Genomic DNA, 19,384 nt, shown 5'->3' with positions numbered 1-19,384 from the left:
GTATGTGTGGGAGAGGCAGGTAGTATTGAGTGTATGCTGTGTGGGTATCACTTATGCAGTGTAGTGTGGGATGTGTGGTGTGAGGTGTCAGGGGTCATGCAGTCAGAGGTGATATTGGAGCTGTGACGTGTTGAAGGCGTGTGTGTGCTGTGTTTTGGATGCATGTGGTGCAGGAATTGTGAGTAAGGTAGATACGTGGAGGACATATAGCCTCTGGGGTGTGCAACGTTGTTGGTGGGTTCTGGGGAAATACAGTGAGAAAACAAAATCTTCTCCCAACCCAGAAACCCTCTGTGCAGATGTAGGAGAGACAGAAAACATTTTAAAAAATAAATAAATAAGCATTAAATCAGAATGGATGCACATCACAGGCAACCCACTAAGAGATTGCAAAGGCAGAAAGACATTCACCTTTTACACAGGCAGACAGGTACCACCCATCATCCTGTTTTTTGCTGTTGTTTTTTCCAAGATGAGGCTTTTATTGCATCTTTAAAATACAGTGGGGCCTTGACTTACGAGTCCCGACTAACGAGTTTTTCGAGATACAAGCCGTCTCTCGGCCGATTTTTGCTTTGAGTTGTGAGCTAAAATTCAGGTTACGAGCCAGCTTCAGATACCCCACCGCTAGTTGGCGCAGCGAACGTCACAGTGAACGCCACAACATCAGCCCAGCATCACGTGTCTCACTCGTTCACTTTTTGATTTGACATACGAGTAATTTGAGTTACGAGCTCGGTCACGGAACGAATTAAACTCGTAAGTCAAGGCCCCACTGTATTGCAAATGAGTGTGAGAAATCGTTGGGCACCTGGGTGTTTCTGTAGCTGGTCAACTTAGATCTCATTCATCAGCCTGCTGAACTGTTGCTTTTTCAGAAACATAGATGCCAGCCAAAATTTTTCTGATATCCTTGTTTTTAACTGTTGTGGCTTGCTGAATCAACACAGCTGAACTTGACACAAGTTCAATGTCATTTCCTTCAAGAATCAACTCATCCTTCTGGGCCTGAGATACTGAACGAGCAACGCCTGACCTCATCCAAACCCTGTGGATGTATTTTTCACCCAAGAACTTTCTGATTCCAACAAGAGAACCATTCTCCTGAACAACAGCATTGATGGGGAAGTGAGTACACAGGCCTCATTCTGTACCGGAAGCTCCGTGACACAGACCTCCTTCTGTACCGGAAGCTCTGTGTAACACCCTGATCATGTTCTGTACGTGACTGCAGGCCGTGTGCACCGTCGCCAGTTCCCTTCTATTTCCCCGCCATTTGTCAACATGGAGCCGCTTCCTTTTCTTTCCGGGGAGACTGAGCTCTGTACGGATGTGATTGAAGTCCCTCCGCAGGGTGCCTGTGAGGCCCTGCACAATCACTGTGCAGGGCGACGTCCACATTGTCTGGGATGTCAACAGTCTGACTGCTGAGAATGGTCTTCATCCTTGCAGTAGTTGCGGCGAAGAGTCATCACCCCTGTTTTTAAAATTTTTATTTGTTGGAGAAACCAAGATGGCGGCATAGGTAAACACCGGAGTTTGCTGCCTCGAACAACCACTTTAAAAATACAACTAAAAGACGGAACGGACATCACCCAGAACCACAGGAAGGCTGGCTGAGGAGAGACTCTTCAACTAGAAGGAAAAACAACAGCATTACGAGGCCCAGAGGAGGCGCAGTGTGGAAAATTTAAAAGTACGGTGGTGAGGTGGTGCTCGCGCAAAGCGGGCTGGTGGCTGAGGGCGCGGTTGTCGTTTTCAATCAGGAGTGAGTCTCAGACTCTGGGCTACAGATCCGGGCGAGTCTCTAGGGACCCAGACTCATACGGGAGAAGCGGGACTGTCTGGCTACGGTCCCTCCGAGGTTTGCAGCGGTTGTGGGGACAGAGAGGCAGAGCCCCTGGAGACGGACTGAGAGCAGCCATAGCTGCTCCCTCCCCCCGCCCTGTTGAGCCCGCCCTGCCCAGGCCCTGCGCAGAGCCATTTGCCGATCGCCTCAGGCAAAGGCTGGACTAGCGCCTCCCCAGAGGACTGAAGTTTTTCCCACAGCTGATTCCAACAGCCAGTCGGCCTGGTGGTCAAATCCCTCTAGTGTTAACTACAACAATTAAGGCTTGGCTAGAACAAGACTGCGCACAGAGACCACAAGCGGGGGCACCAAGAAAGCATAAAAGATGCGGAGACAAAAAAACATGACAGAAATGGAGGATATGGAGCTAAGAATCGCAATTTTGAGGGCTTGCTATAAACTTGTGCAGAGCCTCACGAAAACTAATGAGACCCTCGATGCTACGATAAAGAAATTAGAAAGTAAGCATACACGGACTGAAATAAAGAATATTATACCCAATAGCAGACCAGAGGAGCACAAGAATCAAACCAAAGATTTGACAAAAAACACCCAACTGGAAAAGCAAAATGAAAAAAGAATCCGAAAGTATGAAGATAGTGTAAGGAGCCTCTGGGACAGTTTCAAGCGGACTAATATCAGAATTATTGGGGTGCCAGAAGATGAAAGACAGCAAGATATTGAAAACCTATTTCAAGAAATAATGGCAGAAAACTTCCCCCACCTGGTGAAAGAAATGGACTTACAGGTCCAAGAAGCGCAGAGAACCCCAAACAAAAAGAATCCAAAGAGGACCACACCAAGACACATCATAATTAAAATGCCAAGAGCAAAAGACAAAGAGAGAATCTTAAAAGCAGCAAGAGAAAGAGACTCAATTACTTACAAGGGAATACCCATACGACTGTCAGCTGATTTCTCAACAGAAACTTTGCAGGCCAGAAGGGAATGGCAAGAAATATTCAAAGTGCTGAATACCAAGAACCTACAACCAAGATTACTTTATCCAGCAAAGCTATCATTCAGAACTGAAGGTCAGATAAAGAGCTTCACAGACAAGGAAAAGCTAAAGGAGTTCATCACCACTAAACCAGTATTATACGAAATACTGAAAGGTATCCTTTAAGAAGAGGAAGAAGAAAAAGGTAAAGATACAAATTGTGAACAACAAACATGCATCTATCAACAAGTGAATCTAAGAATCAAGTGAATAAATAATCTGATGTACAGAATGAACTGGTGATTATAATGAATCAGGGACATAGAAAGGGAATGGACTGACTATTCTTGGGGGGGTAAGGGGAATGGGAGATTTGGGAAGAGACTGGACAAAAATCGTGCACCTATGGATGAGGACAGTGGGTGGGGAGTGAGGGCGGAGGGTGGGGCGGGAACTGGAAGGAGGGGAGTTATGGAGGGGGGAAGAGGAACAAATGTAATCTGAACAATAAAAATTTAATAAAAAAAATCAATTCAAGTTTACTAAATTAAAAAAAATAAATAAATAAAATAAAATTTTTATTTGTTGATTTTAGAGAGTGAGAGGCTCCACTCATTTATGCAGCCATTGGTTGATTCCTGTATGTGCCCTGACCAGGGATTGAATCCGCAACCTTGGTGGATCCAGACGTATCCAATTGAGCTACCATCAGGGCCAAGATAAATGTTCAAAATCCATACCTTGTTTTCCAAATAAGCAATGAATATACCTCAAGTAAGCGGACTTGACAACACCTTTAGTTGCACATAGTTCATCCTCACTTTATAATGGTAGTTGGCTTTTATGGGGGGAAGGGAGAAACAAACTTCTCCCGTGGGGAGGCAGGTGTGTACACTGCAAGGCCCTGACCAGTTATTCTCCCCCAGGAACTGAGGGACAGAGAGGGATCTCCCTTAATGTTGCACTTCAAAAGGATGGCTCCCAATCCTTGAGTTCCTGTTTGTGGCTGGCCAGAGGCTCCGTTAGCAGTTATAAAGATGTACATGCACTTGGAAAGTTCTGAAAGAAAAGGGGGCAGAGAGGAGTCACGTCCCTTATTTTCAAGAAGGAGAATTAGCCATAGCTGGTTTGGCTCAGTGGATAGAGCACAGGGCTGTGGACTGTAGGGTCCCGGGTTAGATTCTGGTCAAGGGCATGTACCTTGATTGTACCCCCCCACCCCAGTCCGGGCCCTGGGAGAAGCTAGTGTAGGAGGCAACCAATCAATGTGTTTCTCTCACATCAATATTTCTCTCTGTCTTTCCCTCTCTCTTCCACTCTCTCTAAAAAAAATCAACTGAAAAATATTCTTGGGTGAGGATTAAAAAAAAAAGGAAAATTAAGGCTCCTATTTTTCATTTGTATTGTTCCGGGAGGATACTGGGTGGATGTGTTATGGATGGAAGTGGAGTTCTTGGGGTGCCGCCAGGAAAAGAATTTCCTGAGACCCCATGGGAGGGAGAGGTTTCATGGAAGGTTTTATTGATGATGTAAAATTAAGGGGGTTCCCCTCCAAGGTCCCATCTCTGTCCACCTCACCATGGAAGAAGTCCATTCTTATCTTCAGCAGGGCCAGAATTAAGGCCACTGCCCAGAATTTCTGTTCCATATTAAAGTACAGTGCAGTCCCACCCCGGTGCTCAGTGGTTAGAGCATAGGTTGGGCTGTGTGCAGGAGGCAACCAATTGAGGTGTCTCTCTCATGTCAATGTTTCTTTCTGTCTCTGTCCCTCCCTTACGCTCTCTAAAAATCAATGGAAAAAATATCCTTGGGTGAGGATTCACACACACACACACACACACACACACACACACACACACACACACACACTACAGTCCGGTCCAGCATTTGGCTAACTTAGCTTGTGTTTCCAGCTGCAGTCCGTTGCGTGTGGAGTCTGTTCGGCCATAGGCCTTGGGGCTGCTTAAGACCACATGGCTATGGAGGGAGAACATGTGAGCCCACAGGCAAGTGCAGGGCCGGGAGCAAGAGAGAGAAAGCACAAGAAAGAGAGAGGGAATTCTTTTGTCTGGAGATTTTATTTTATTTTTAAAATATGTTTTTATTGATTTTCAGAAAGCGAGAAAGGGAGAGGGAGAGAGACAGAGAAGCATTGATGTGAAAAAGAAACATCTATCGGCTGTCCAAGAGGAGGATTGAGCCCAAAACCTGGGCATGTGCCATGACCAGGAATTGAACCTGCGACCTTTTGGTGCACAGGGCAATGCTCAACCAAATGAGCCACACCGGGCAGGGATTTTAACCCTCCAAGATTTTGCATGCTTCTGAGGGAGTCCACCCCGCTAGCCAATCCATTGTTCCCCAGGCTAGACTGACAGGCAAGCGCCTTCCCTAGGTCACCTTGACTTCACTTTGCATGTGGCCATCTTCCCCTTTGTTTCATTCCCCCAGTGATATGTAGGGAATGGACTGGTGGTTCCCTGGGGAGCGTGAAGCTGTAGCTTCCTAGTGAAGCTGCCCAGATGACCACACTTACAATGTTTGGCCTCCCTTCTGCTTTCTTTCTTTCTTTTATTATTATTATTTTTAAAAAATTTTTGAATTGATTTTTTTTTACAGAGAGGAAGGGGGATGAAGAGGAGAGAGAGGGAGAGAGAGAGAGAGAGAGAGAGAGAGAACCATCGATTGGTTGCCTCCCACGTAAGTCCCAGCTGGGGATTGAACCCACAGCCTGGGGGTGTGTCCTGATCAAACCGGCCACCTTTTGGTGTACTGGACGATGTGCCAACCAACTGAGCCACAGTGGTGAGGCTTCTTTCTTTATTAATATTAACCAGCTAATTACGAGAATAATAGGTGTATGCAGTGTTGACATTGTGCGTGGAATGTATCTGTCAGGACGTCTGGTGTGAGGGAGGGTTGGTATGACTTTGGAGGCAGTTTGGAGAGTTGAGTGGTATAAAAGTGTTAGTCTCTAGGGTGTTTGTTGTGTGGATTCTGCATATGAGGAGGGGTGTGTGCGAGAGTGGGTGACTCGTGGAATTAGTTCAGAACGTGAGTGGGAGAAACATTAATGGGACATCATGAAGTCTGGGGCCTAACTCTGTGATTTCATTTTTCCCCCAAAACCAGTAGAGAATTTTTATGAGTTTATCTGAGCCAGACTGACCACATACTAGGTATGCTGGGGGAGCAAGATCTCAAATACTCCCCTAGGCTCTGGCTTGATAGCTCAGTTGGTTAGAGCTGTGTCCTGATACGCCAAGACTGCAGGTTTAATTCCTGGTCGGGGCACATGCCCGGCTTGCAGGCTCAATCCCAAGTGCAGGAGGCAGCCAATAGATGTTTCTCTTTCTTGGATGTTTCTATTTCTCCCTCTCCCTTCCTCGTTCTGAAATCAAGAAAAACATTTTTTTAAAAACCCACATGAAAATTTTTTAAAAAGAATCAACCAGTGAATGCATAAATAAGTGGAACAACAAATTGATGTTTCTTTCTCTCCCCCCTTTCTCTCTAAAATCAATAAATAAAAATAAAAATAAAAATATTTAAAATGCTTCTCTCCCCTAATTACACTGAACCTTTTTTTCTGACAAAGTCCATTTGGATATTTATAACATCATTCCAGGGCCATACAAAATTAACAATCTAAAAACTAGCTTGATATACTTGATCATTTAATTAACTCACTTCTAATGCCTTGGCAGGGCCAGACCAAATTATTTCCCCAGTCTTATACCAAGGGGATATTCCCCACTGGTATAGTGCGTGAAGACTACAATTCCCAGGAGGCTTGGCTCCACCAAACTGGAAAAAGGAAGTCTTTAATGGGCGGGACTGAGGGAAGGCTGGTCTGAAAGAGAGGCAGCCCAGCCAATGGGTGATCCCGGTGGAATTGAAACCTACACTAATTACCTCGAGGCTCATTGGAATCTTTGGCGCCTTGGTTTCAGTGGTGGATGCGTGATGGACGGGTGAAGGGACCACTGAAAGGGCAGGGGGGCGGATCCAGAGAGTGTGGGCGGGGAGGAGTGATGACTAGCAGGCGGTTCAGCCAATGAATGGCGGAAGTCGCGGGAGGGGGCCGGGCGAATAACCTAGGGCGACTTTAGCGGCGGGGTCAGTGGCATGGCGGAGCCGGTGAGGAAACGGGGCCGGCGCTCCCGAGGCGGCGGTGTTGGCCGAGGAACTCGGGGGCCGCGGGGCCGGCGACCTGGCGCCCAGCGGAGTCCAGCCCGGCGCTCCGTGGAGTCGGTGCTTGTGGACTTGGTCAGCGACAGCGATGAGGAAATCTTGGAGGTTTCAACGGCGCGCGGCTCAGCGGACCCGGTCGAAGCCCCGCTCCCGGAGTCCCCCGGGCCGGCCGCGCCCCCCGACAGCCGGGACGACAGCGACAGCGACAGTGACAGCGAAGGGGCGGACGCACGGCCGGCTGGAGCCCCTCCGACCGTGTTCAGGCGGCGGCGGCGGCTGCTGCTGGACCCGGGGGAGGCACCGGCGGTTCCGGTGTACTCGGAGAAGGTGGAGCCGGTTCCGGGGGGCTGGCGCGGGAGGGCTGGGTTTGAGTACTGAGGGTAGGTTTGGGGGTGTTCTTGGGGGACTGGCCCAAGCAGGGCCTTGCAGGCGGAGCGATGCAGGGTTCCTGGGGTGTCTGCAGACTGGGGAGATGAAGGGGTTTGAGGTGTGCAGGGAGCTTGCGGTTCCCGTCGCGGGCAGAGAGAGGCGATGGGGCTGGCATCCCGGAGGAGGGTCTGGGACTGGACTTTGGGGCATGTTCGATTTTGAGGTTGGAGCCCATTGCTAAGGATCCGGGGGGCTGGGGGTTATAACGGTTCAGAGCGAACTGGGGGCTCCAGGAGCCTGGGGTCCCCGGCTGGTCGATGAGCTGGGGGCGGGGGCGGGGGCCCCCTAGGAGTCTAAGATAGCGGATGGCTGGCAGCCTAGTACACAGGTCGCACTGAACCTGCATCCTCAGCGGCCCAGGAAAGGACGTGCGGGAGTCCGGACGCTCCCATGTGGCTCCCGGGAAAGCCCGAGGCCCGGAGAAGGCTGCGTCCTTGGGGAGAACTGGGAGCCCAGGGAGGCCTGGGTGTGAGGGGAGAGTCACCCCTTCCCCTGTCAGTGCAGGGAGGACTTGGGGCTGACCCACGTTTGTCTTTGCAGGTGAAGAGCAGCCTCCAGCTCCTCCCAGATCACCTGCCCCTCCTGAAACTCTGCCCCCCGGGGGCTGAGGAAGGTGAGGAAGGGCTCTGGGGGAGAGAAGCCCGCGGGAGTTTACATCCCTGCCCGCTGGGGTGCCTGAGGCTCAGGGACGGAGTGGGAGAGGTGGCTCCTGCATCCCAGCCAGAAAAATGCTCTGGTAGGGAAGGAGCTGACGTGCTCATCAGAAGGCACAGCAAGTGCTGTCAGACCACACTTCTTCCAGCTCCAGTAGGGACAGGAGTGTGCTGTGCTGATTTCCAGGCGCCATCCCTGGAGAGTCAGTTCTGCAGTCTTGGGGACAAGGGCAGGGGAGGTGTTGAGAATCTGTAACCTTGTTGCCTCTGCAGAAAGTTCCTGGGAACACTCTGGAGCTTGCAGGATGTTCTTGGAGTCTTATCAGGGCGCCCAGCCTTCGTCCTCCCCCAGGGATGCAATTTTTGCAACCCATTCAAGGGCAATGACTAGGAACCACGGTTAATAAGGGAGCGATCCAGTGGGCAATTTCAGATCTAGGACCATGACTTCTATACGGTGAGGGAGTAGGGTAGGGTGAAGAGCTGATTTAGGGACTAGCTGGTCTGGGTTTGTCATTATTATTATTATTATTTTTTTTGTCTGGGTTTGAATCCCAGCTCTACTCATTAGCTGAGTGACCTTGGGCAAGTTCATCTCTCAAAGCTTTAATTTCCTCCTCAGGAAAATGGGGATAATGGTGGGCCTGTGTCAGAGGATGCTGGTGAGAATTAACTAAAGAGAACATATCGGAGTCCCTCTCTCGGGCTACAGGTACAGTTCAGGACCGTGACTGGCATGTCGAAGTGCTGCATAAACGTACCTTCTTCCTTGCTCCTCACAATGTGGGCCCGAGAACGTTGGCCATCTCCTGAGAGCTTGTCAGATGCAGAATCTCAGGCGGCTGGCAGCTGCCATATTTAGCCAGGACAAGGTTTCTTAACAGCAGCACTGCTGACATTGGGCTGCATAGATCTTTGCTGTGGGGCTGTTCTGTGCATTGTAGGGTGTTTAGCAGCAATCTGATCTCCTACCCACTAGATACCGGTGTCGTAGCCTGAACCCGTCCCCCTTGCATTGTGGCAACCAAATATTCTCCAGCTACTGCCACATATCCTCTGGGAGGCAAAATTGCCTCCGATTGAGAACCACTGGTCTAGGATTTGTCATCATTGACAAAGTATTCATCTTTCAGAGTATTAATCTTTATGGTTAATGACGGCCTTCTATTGGTGGCAAGCAAGTAGAAAAGAGCGACATTCTAGAACTGGGGTGGGCAAACTTTTTGACTCGAGGGCCACAATGGGTTCTTAAACTGGACCGGAGGGCTGGAACAAAAGCATGGATGGAGTGTTTGTGTGAACTAATATAAATTCAGAGTAAACATCATTACATAAAAGGGTACGGTCTTTTTTTTTTTAGTTTTATTCATTTCAAACGGGCCGGATCCGGCCCGCGGGCCATAGTTTGCCCACGGCTGTTCTAGAATAATACCTGGTTTCTGATCATTTCACAACTCATACAAATATTGAATTATGCTCTACGTCCTAAACTAATAAATGTTATATGTCAATTATACCTCAATAAAAAAGGGAAAAATACCTACTGTACTTTTACAAGGAATTAAGTGATTTAAAGAAAGTTACTAAAATAACAGTGCAGAGATATGGCAAAATGTGATGACACTCACATGGATAACATTTGAGAAACATGGGCCTAGAGCAGCGGTTCTCAACCTGTGGGTCGTGACCCCTTTGGGGGTCGAACGACCCTTTCACAGGGGTTGCCTAAGATTGGAAAACACATATATAATTACATTACGATTCATAACAGTAACAAAATTACAGTTATGAAGTAGCAACGAAAATAATTTTATGGTTGGGGGTCACCACAACATGAGGAACTGTATTAAAGGGTCGCAGCATTAGGAAGGTTGAGAACCATTGGCCTAGAGGGTCTATACCCCTTTTTTCTTTACCTCATTCCCCTCAATGCCCTACTCACATAGTCTCTCTGCCCACCAAATTGAGTGCAGGAAGAAAATGGAAACGTTTCTAAAATATACTTTGACAACATCTATTTTAATGTATGTGTTACAATATTACAGTGGGGCCTTGACTAACGAGTTTAATTCGTTCCGTGACGGAGCTCGTAACTCAAATTACTCATATGTCAAATCATAAAGTGAACGAGTGAGACACGTGATGCTGGGCTGATGTGTTCACTGTGATGTTCGCTGCGCCAACTAGCGGTGGGGTTTCTGAAGCTGGCTCGTAACCCGAATTTTAGCTCGCAACTCAAAGCAAAAAATCGGCCGAGAGACGGCTCGTATCTCGAAAAACTCGTTAGTCGGGACACTCGTAAGTCAAGGCCCCACTGTACATACTAGTATAGTGGTTCTCAACCTTCCTAATGCCGCGACCCTTTCATACAGTTCCTCATCTTGTGGTGACCCCCAACCATAAAATTATTTTCATTGCTACTTCATAACTGTAATGTTGCTACTGTTATGAATCGTAATGTAAATATCTGATATGCAGGATGTATTTAGGCGACCCCTGTGAAAGAGTCGTTCGCGACCCACAGGTTGAGAACCGCTGTACTAGTATGTACATGTGTACTAATAGTATTACACTCAGTATTTAGTATAATAGCAGTATTAAACACATACCTTCTGGGTTGTGAGCCTGGTGTTTCTTATTTGCGGGGCACATGTGATCAAAAGGGTGAGACCACTGCTGCAGTGCAGCGGCCATTATCGGGAGTCCACACTTGCCACAGTGTCTCACGCCTCGTGTCGCATCCACACACTCCTGCTCTGATCTTTCAGACTCCAGCTCGTGCTTTTCTCTGGGTGAAGCGTTTCCTTTTTGCCTCACGCCCCCGAGCACTTCCACAGGCTTGTGATGGAGTCCTGTGGGGGCTCGCGTCTGCTCCTTCCTGAGGACTTCCTGAAGCCCCTGACTCGCATCTCCTCTCCTTGGCCTCTTGCTGCCCTCTCTTGGCTAACGCTTCATCTTCTCTCCTCTGTCCCCAGAGGCGGACATGGCGGACTCCAGCAGTCTCCATGCTGAGGATCTCTCAGGCCCAGATTCGCCCTGGAAGAAGAAGCTGAGGAGCAAGGCTGAAGAAGAAAGGGAGAAAAGGACGGTGTCTCTGTGAGTGAGGCTGGGCACTGAGGCCTCAGGAGCGGGAGGGGAGGGAGGGGGAGCTGAGGCAAGCAGGACCCTCGGGTGGCTCCTGAAGGGTAAGGAGAGGGATGGAAGGAATCTTGAGGTTCAGGCGAGGAATGAAGCTCTTGGGGGGAGAGGTGGGCCACACGAGAGATGGCCGCCTACAGGAGTGGAGTGTTTTTCCTTTGTGTCTGCGATGGTGGTAACGCAGGGGTGAAGGGTGTGGCCTGTGGTTCACATCCAGCCAGCTGCCTCTTCCCCGTCCCCTCACTGCTTGCTGCACTGTCCTCTTCTGTAAAATGGGGAGAACACTGGTACCCGTCAGAATTTGTTAGTAGATTAATACTTGGCGCCCTGGCTGGTTGGCTTAGTTAGCTGGGCATCATCCCATGCGCCAAGAAGTCACAGGTTCGATTCCTGGTCAAGGCACATGTCTGGGCTGTAGGCTCGATCCCCAGTAGGGGGCGTGCAAAAGGCAGCTGATCAGTGGCTCTCTCTCATTGACGTTTTTCCCTCTCCTCTCCCTCTCTCTCTAAAATCAATAAAAACATATTAATAAGAAAAGTTAGCCCTGACCAGTTTGGTTCAGTGGCTAGAGCGTCGGCATGTGGACTGAAGGGTCCCAGGTTCGATTCCGGTCAAGGGCATGTACCTTGGTTGCGGAACCATCCCCAGTACGGGGTGTGCAGGAGGCGGCTGATGGATGTTTCTCTCTCGTGGATGTTTCTAACTCTCTATCCCTCTCCCTTCCTCTCTGTAAAAAATTAATAAAATATATTTTTAAAAAAAGAAAAGTTAACACTGGCATAGAGTAAGTGCTCGGAAGTGACTTACCGTAAGAGTTGGGCATTGTCGCCCTGGCCGGTGTGGCTTGTTTGGAGCGTCATCTCATACCCCGACAGATCGCGGTTCCATTCCAGTCAGGGCCCAGGCCCAGGCTGCGGGTTTGGTCCCCAGTCGGGGTGCGAACGGGAGGCTACTGATCAATGTCTCCCCCTTACCCCCCACCTACCCCTGGCCCCACCTACCACCTTCCTCTAAAGTCAAACATATCCCGGGTGAAGATTAGGGGGGGGGAAAGAGGCATTTTCTTCTGTATAAAAATGATACTCGGGTCTTCCTGTCCTTTTCCCTCTTTGTCTTCAACAAGGTGGACGCTATGGAAGGTGTTCCCTCTTGATTCTCTAACCCCCCTCTGTTTGCAGGCGTCCGTAGCCCACGAGGAGAGGTGTGAGACGGGGGTCTCTCTTCCTCCATCTTGCCTTTCTCTTCTCTCTGCAGGTCTCGGGACACCTCTCCTTTGCCCTCGCCCCTGCCAAGGACCAAGAGCAGAAAACATACCCGAGCTCTCCAGAAGTTAAGGTGCCGGGGCAGGAGGCCGGGCTTGTGGAGAGGGTCAGTGTGGGGCGGCCCACCCAGCTGACCCGAAGTCCTTTCCCCCCGCAGGGAGGTGAACAAGCGCCTCCAGGACCTTCGTTCCTGCCTGAGTCCCAAGCAGCGTCAGGGCCAGGACCACCTGAGCCAGGATGATGAGGTGATCCTTTTGGAGGGACCCATTCTCCCGAGGAGCCCTCGACGCTTCCAGCTCAAAGTCCGGTGCCGTGCTGACCTGATCAGATTGCCCGTCACAATGGTAAGTGCGTGAAGGGCCTGTGGGGGCAGGTCCCAGGAGAGGCCGTGGTCAGGCAGGGGACACTGTGTTTCTTTGCCCATCCCGCACTTTCAGGCTCCATGCCTTTGTGCTCACTATTCCCTTGGTCCGGATTGTCTTTTATTTTCCTCCCTTTTCTGGCAAAATTTCCACCCATTTTTCGAGAAGGAGTAAGGAAAAGGGATGGAAGGAGCCTTGAGGCTAAGCATCCTAAGGAGCTTTACTTGGCAGCCCCCTCCTAGGATGTCTCCTTCCCTCCTTCCTTCCCTCAGACCCCGCGCTCTTCTCTTACTAATGCTCTCGCTACAGTAGACACGCAGATTCTCAGTGGTGCTCAGCTCCCCCACCTTCCCAGTGAAGACTGTAAGGATGACTCCATCCAAAAATAAGAATGATAACAGCAAGGAGCCATAACCATGCATTGGCAAGCAGCTAAGCCAGAGCTTGCAAACTGGCAGCCATGGCCTTGTCAACAGGGCATCTTCCTTTTTCACCCTGCAGAGCGCCTTTAAAGCATAGGAGTTTACAACAACAACAGAAAAGCCCTACCCAGTTTGGCTCAGTGGGTAGAGCGTTGGCCCTTGGACTTAGGGTTGCTGGTTCCATTCCGATCAAGGGCACGCACCTGGGTTGGAGGCTCGATTCCCGACCCCGTTGGGGCATGTGCAGGAGGCAACCCGTCCATGTGTCTCTCTGACATCGATGTTTCTCTCTCTGTCTCTCCCCCTCCCTTCCTCTCTCTAAAAATCAATGGAAAAATGTTCTTGGGTGAGGATTAACACAACAAATGCACAAACAAAAAGCAGGATTGGGTGCCAGCCTTTGGGTAGGTGATTGCACGCAAAGGTCCGGATGTCTGGCTTCTCTTAAGTAGGAAGACATAGTCACGGGCGACATCAGCCGCCTCCTGCACGCCACCTACCGGGGTTGAGCCTGAAACCCAGACATGTGCCTGACGGGGAAATCAAACCAGCAACCGTTTGGTGCGTGGGACAACACCCAGCCAACTGAGCCACCCTCGCCAGGCCTCGCTGGCCTGCTTAGATGGGGCATGTGAGCTCCACGTGGCTGCAATCCCCGCCCTCCCCTTTTCCTCCTAACCCACGGTTGCTTCACTTCTTCGTGTTACTTGCCCGACCCCTATTGACATGATTTTATTCTGTATTTTCCCAGGTAAATATGACGAAACTCCCAGCTGAGGCGCTCGAGTAGCAAAGGCCACAAACTTGTGTTGGGGGCGGTGATGGGGACTTCAAGGCAGGAAGGCCTCCTTGTTCTTCTCTCCTTCCCCAGTCGGAGCCCCTACAGAGTGTGGTGGACCACATGGCCACCCATCTCGGGGTGTCCCCAAGCAGGATCCTCTTGCTCTTTGGAGAGACAGAGCTGTCCCCCACCGCCACCCCCCGGACCCTAAAGCTTGGAGTGGCTGACATCATTGGTGAGAGGAGGGCAGGGAGGTGGGCCTTGAGGCTTTTGCTACAGGGAGGGGATGAAAGGAAAGGCCGGGTGGGGGGCTGGCTTCCAACCCCAGCGCCCTGGTCCTGCCTCCACAGACTGTGTGGTGCTGGCGAGCTCCCCCGAGGCGGCAGAGGCCTCCCACCTGCTCCAGCTGCGCGTGCAGGGGAAGGAGAAGCACCAGACGCTGCAAGTCTCGCTGTCCCGAGTGAGTGGGAGAGATGGCTCTCCGCGCCCTCACCTTCCTCTGCCTCCTCTCTCGTCGGTTAACTGAGGATGGGTTCCTTCTCGGCCTGATTTTCTGGAGACACTGCCCTCCCTGGTGTTGGGTTCCCGTGCCTCCTGGATGGTGGGGAAAGCCCATCATTCAACTTCCCGCCCCTTCTGCTGGGAACCTCTGCTCTAGTCTCCTGTCTCCTTCCAGTTAAAATGGAAAGGACCTTTGGACAGTAACCACTAAAGCCCATCAAAATAGCAATTGAAGGCCACACTTGTAAGTGATGTTGAGGGCGCTGAATTTCACAACCATCTTATGGGAAAGTAGTTACTGTCATTGAACAAATAAGGGAATTGAGGTCTAGGGAGGTGGGTGACTTGCTCTTTAGTGTCCTAGGGTTGCCGTAACAACCCACCACAAACTGAGAGGCTTAGAACAACAGAATGCATTCTGTCACAGTTCTGGGGGGTAGAAATCGGAAGGTAGGAGGCGCCAGCAGGGTTACGCCCCCTGAGACTGCGTAGGATCCTCCTGCCTCTTCCAGTTGACCTGGTGTTCCTAGACTTGCCCCTGCCTCACTGCTCTCTGCCTCTGTTGTCACATGGCTTCTCCCTGGATGTCTGTTTTCTCTTCTTACAAGGACACCGGTCATGTTGCATTAGCCCACCCTAATCAGTATGACCTCATCTTAACTTGGTTACATCTGCGAAGGCCCTACTTCCAAGTAAGGTCGCATTCACACCTACCAGGGGGTAGGACCACAGGTATCTTTTTGGAGGGGACACAGTTCAAACTGTACCACTTGCCTAAGGACACATCCAGTCAAGTGGGAGAGCCTGCCTCCAGGCGATCGCTCTCACTCTGGAGTCATTGCCTGACGCTGCGCCTCCGCCCTAAGCTGTGGGCTCTGTGGGCTGGTTCCCTAGAGAGGAACCAACTCTCCTGGCTTCTTTGTCCACTCGCCCTCCCCTCCAAAGGCAGGACTTGACTTGTCCCCTTGTCCTTCCTGTCCCAGGTCCTCTGTCCCTCTGAGTTCTTCCCAGCGCCTTTCATTTACATCAGCTTTTCCTGTCTATCCAGGATTCTCCCCTCAAGACCCTCATGTCCCACTACGAGGAGGCCATGGGACTCTCCGGCCACAAGCTCTCCTTCTTCTTTGATGGGACAAAGCTTTCGGGCAAGGAGCTGCCGGCTGATCTGGGCATGGAATCCGGGGACCTCATTGAAGTCTGGGGCTGAAACCCCACTCCCTGTTGGGAGACCCTCATGGGACCCCCACTACTGAACTTGGAGAACATCTGTCCCCTTTGGCCGTGAAGGGCTAGCCGAAGCTGAGGTAGAACTTACCTTTAAGCTGAAGCAAAACCGAGGCATGGTATTTGACCCTCTCCCGCTCACTTTAGCTTCAAACTGTTAGTGCCCTGGTTAGTTGTGTTTGTCATTGCTGCCCGGGGTGAACGGTGGCTCCATTCACATGGTGTGCTGAGCTCTGCGACCCCCTGGAACATTCCCTACCCCCACCTTTTCACTTCCACCATCACCCTTTCCTTCACTGAACTGCTCATGTTTGAAGAGGGAGTGGAAGGAAATAAATGAGGGTTGAGAATGGGATTCCAGCCCTGGGATTGACGCCACATCTAGGACAGCCGTGGCCGTAGTGTCATTTGGAGGTAGGTGGTGAGGTTTGCTTGAGGCACGGACGCGGGAAAAGAAATGATCGAGCCCACGCAGGCAGGAGCTTCTGCGCAGGCAGACGGAGCTACTCTTGAAGGATCTCGAAGGTTCTCGGCCTTGGAGTCCAGCTCACCCAGGGCCTGTAGAGCCCGTCCTGAGGTGCACATTGTTGAGGGCATAGCTGAGCACAGGAGGCCTTTTGGATCTCGGGTCCTAGCCATGCAAGAATCTCATGCAAAGCTCTGGTTTCATGGCTTCTCTCCCCTTCACGCCACCCTCTCCCATACGCATCCACTCTAGGATGTGATTACATGTCTGCATATGAATGTATCCTTGTAAAACGCAGTGCTGTACATGTGAATATCCTTATGTACGTGGTGTGCTGTGATCTGTGCGGCTCCTTTTCTCACTCAACACGTGTTGCTTGTTTTACATGGACCTCGTTGCTTTGAACTGCTCTGCGAATTCCACAGTGGGCGTCAGCCGGGTGTCCCTTACGCGTTCACTGGTGGACCCCTCGGTGACTCCATCTCTAGGTACCTGCAACCCCTTGGCTCATAGACAAAGCCGTGATGAATATCCTGTTGTGTCCCCTTCCACGCTGTGTGGAAAGTTCTCTGGCACAGACACCCAGGATGGGACTATGGGTCGGGTTAATTTCTCTGTGGTCTACCAGAGTTTTCTTTAGGTGGTCGCTGACCCTCCCACTGGACGCTCCCCATTTCTCCCTCCCTCACTGGCACTTTGATTGCGCAGTTTCTCTTTTTGCCAGTCTGATGGGTATAAAGTGGCACCGTGTTTTAATGTACATTCATCTCATTCCAGGAATTTGGGAAATTTCTTCATGTACCTGTCAGCCTTTCTGATTTCTCTTTCTGTAAACTGTTCATTTCTCTGTTCATTTCTTTGTTTACTCTCAAGAGTTGCTCCTATATTCCTGGGCAGTTGAAAATAACTCAGAATGGTACTTGGGTTTATATACCTAGGAGTGTCCTTTACTGAACAGACATTTTTAATTTTAATTTAGGTGAATGAACTGTTTTGTTATGTAATTTGTTGCTTTTTGATTTCTTATTTAAAAGCAGTTAAGATATTTTGCATTTTCTTTTGTTAGCTTACCGGCTCTTCCTTTCACGTTTAGGCCACGGAGGGGGCTGAAGTCCAGCTGGTGACACTGGCACCGGCAGTGGCTGGTGTCTGCCCTGCCTGGTTACACATTTCTGCTCGTTGATTGATTCCAGGCTGTACTGGCTGCTAAATACTGAGCGTTACTTTTAAACTATTTAAAATTCACATTTGTATATGAGATCCAAGTCTTATTTTCATTATATAATGAGCCAGTTCCTCAGTGTCTACTAATAAAGCCATTAATTTCCCACTAGATGTGGTATAATTTTGGCAATAGTGTATCACATTCTTAAAATATTTTTGTTAGAATGTGGCATTCTTTTGACCTTGTATTGTAGGAAAGAAACCTTTATAACATTTAAATAATATATAATACAGTATAGCTCTCATTTTTCCAGATCTTTTATGTCTGCTAATAACTTTGAACACATTAAAAGTATATATTCAGTCTTAGCAGAATAAATGGGAATACATTCCACTTGTGTGTACTTGAGGATTTCTGTCTTTGTGGCCCTCATGGGACCCCCACACAGTCTGTGATAAGACATTCCTTGTCCCCTCACATCCACTGTTCCTCCTTCCAGGGTAACAGGGACTTCAGAATGAAGACAGCACTGCCCAGTCTGCATGTAGCTGGGCACGGTCGAGTGCTGGTTCGGGCTCTTGGGGTGCAAGGGGAGGAGGGCCACCCGTTCCAGGGTGCGACCATAGCGGGCAGTGCCTGCCCTCCCCTTCGCTTTCTTCCTGGAAGGGGAGCAACCCAACTGACACGAGGTGACCTAGGGTGGAAGCCACACAAGGACGGTCAAGGAGAGGCTCAGCCTTCATGCAGCGTTTTGCCAGCCCTGTGCACCTCTGGGCTACAAGGGAAAGGGGAACTCCTGTCTTGTTTAGATCGCTGCTACTGGAGGATTTCTGCCCCTTGTAACCACACCCACCTCTAGCCCCGGGGTGTTGGGGTGTTGCTATTGCAGGCAATATTGTAGTTGTCAGGTCACCGAAGGAGGAACGCAATGAGGCCAGAATGGTGAGGGATTCCGAATTCATTCAATTATCCACACACTAGGTGGCTCAGCCTGGATGGTTCCAGCACCAGTGCTGGGAGTCAGCGGCTTTTAAAGGACTTTTGGCGGGCTTTTTCTGGGCGGAGACTTCTTTATGCAGACCCGGAGGGGAGAGAATGGAATGTGGTCACCACAAGTGAAATGTGGTCTCAGCAAAGGGAATGTCCATAGTGAAATGACCTAAAAAGCCAGTTCCTTGGGGAAGGGTATCAATTCAATTGCTCGATCAAACCTAACAGCAGTGATCCTCTTTGGGAACCAGGTGAGAGCGCAGGCTTGTACCAGGAGTAGAGTCACTGGCCACTGGAATCGCACCTCCCAGTTTCTCTTGAGGGCGGCCCGATTTCTGACTGAAGTGGTGGGACCTCAAAGTCCATAAGCAAGTGGTAGAAGGTCCAGTTTCCTCTGATGGTTCCCAGCACTTAATCTGGTGAGGATGTGGGAAAGAAGTAAAAAAAAACTTGCATTTCTTCTATGATGAGAGAGATTATTCATCCTTTTGATCAAAGAGATTGGTCACTTGTCAGATGATCTTTCTAAAACTCTCCTGTTGCCCTGGCCCCTGTGGCCCAGTTGGTTGGGTGTCCTCCCGTGCACCGTCTGATTCCCAGTCAGGGCACATGCCTGGGTTTCAGGCTGGATACCTGGTAGGGGGCATGCAGGAGGCAGCCAATCAATGTTTCACTCTCGCATTGATGTTTCTCTCCACCTCCCTTCTCCCTAAAAAAGTCAATTCAAAAAATTAAAAATAAAACTCTCCTGCTTAGAAACCTTCAAAACCATAGTGAGCTCTTACTCGGTGCCACACACCAAGCTTGGCACTTGTAATCTCATTCATCCTCAGAGCCATCCTCACAGGTTTTGTATCACAGATGTCCCCCTTATCTGCAGTTTTGCTTTTTGAGGTTTCAGTTACCTGTGGTCAACCTCGGTCTGAATATGTTAAATGAAAAATGTCATGCCCGGACCAGGGTAGCTCAGTTGGTTGGGTGTTGTCTCAGGCACCAAAAGGTCGCTGG

The 19,384-nt window shown here is 50.0% G+C and overlaps 1 protein-coding gene across 1 annotated transcript; it reads left to right on the top strand.

Annotated features, from left to right (window-relative positions):
• Window positions 1-6,912: 6,912 nt before the first annotated feature.
• NFATC2IP (nuclear factor of activated T cells 2 interacting protein) lies at window positions 6,913-17,862 on the top strand. Its single transcript, XM_070413476.1, has 8 exons — window positions 6,913-7,310; window positions 7,953-8,025; window positions 11,041-11,161; window positions 12,458-12,538; window positions 12,623-12,809; window positions 14,121-14,265; window positions 14,381-14,490; window positions 15,580-17,862. The coding sequence occupies exons 1-8, from the start codon at window positions 6,918-6,920 to the stop codon at window positions 15,736-15,738; spliced, it is 1,269 nt and encodes a 422-aa protein (XP_070269577.1). The 5' UTR covers window positions 6,913-6,917; the 3' UTR covers window positions 15,739-17,862.
• The last annotated feature ends 1,522 nt before the right edge of the window (window positions 17,863-19,384 follow it).

The sequence above is a fragment of the Myotis yumanensis genome, unplaced genomic scaffold (assembly GCF_028538775.1).
Source record: "Myotis yumanensis isolate MYYU_CA2020_CCGP unplaced genomic scaffold, mMyoYum1.0.hap1 SCAF_4, whole genome shotgun sequence".
Lineage (NCBI taxonomy): Eukaryota > Metazoa > Chordata > Mammalia > Chiroptera > Vespertilionidae > Myotis > Myotis yumanensis.
Note: the sequence above shows the minus strand (reverse complement) of the source record. Positions and strands in the feature narration are given on the sequence as shown.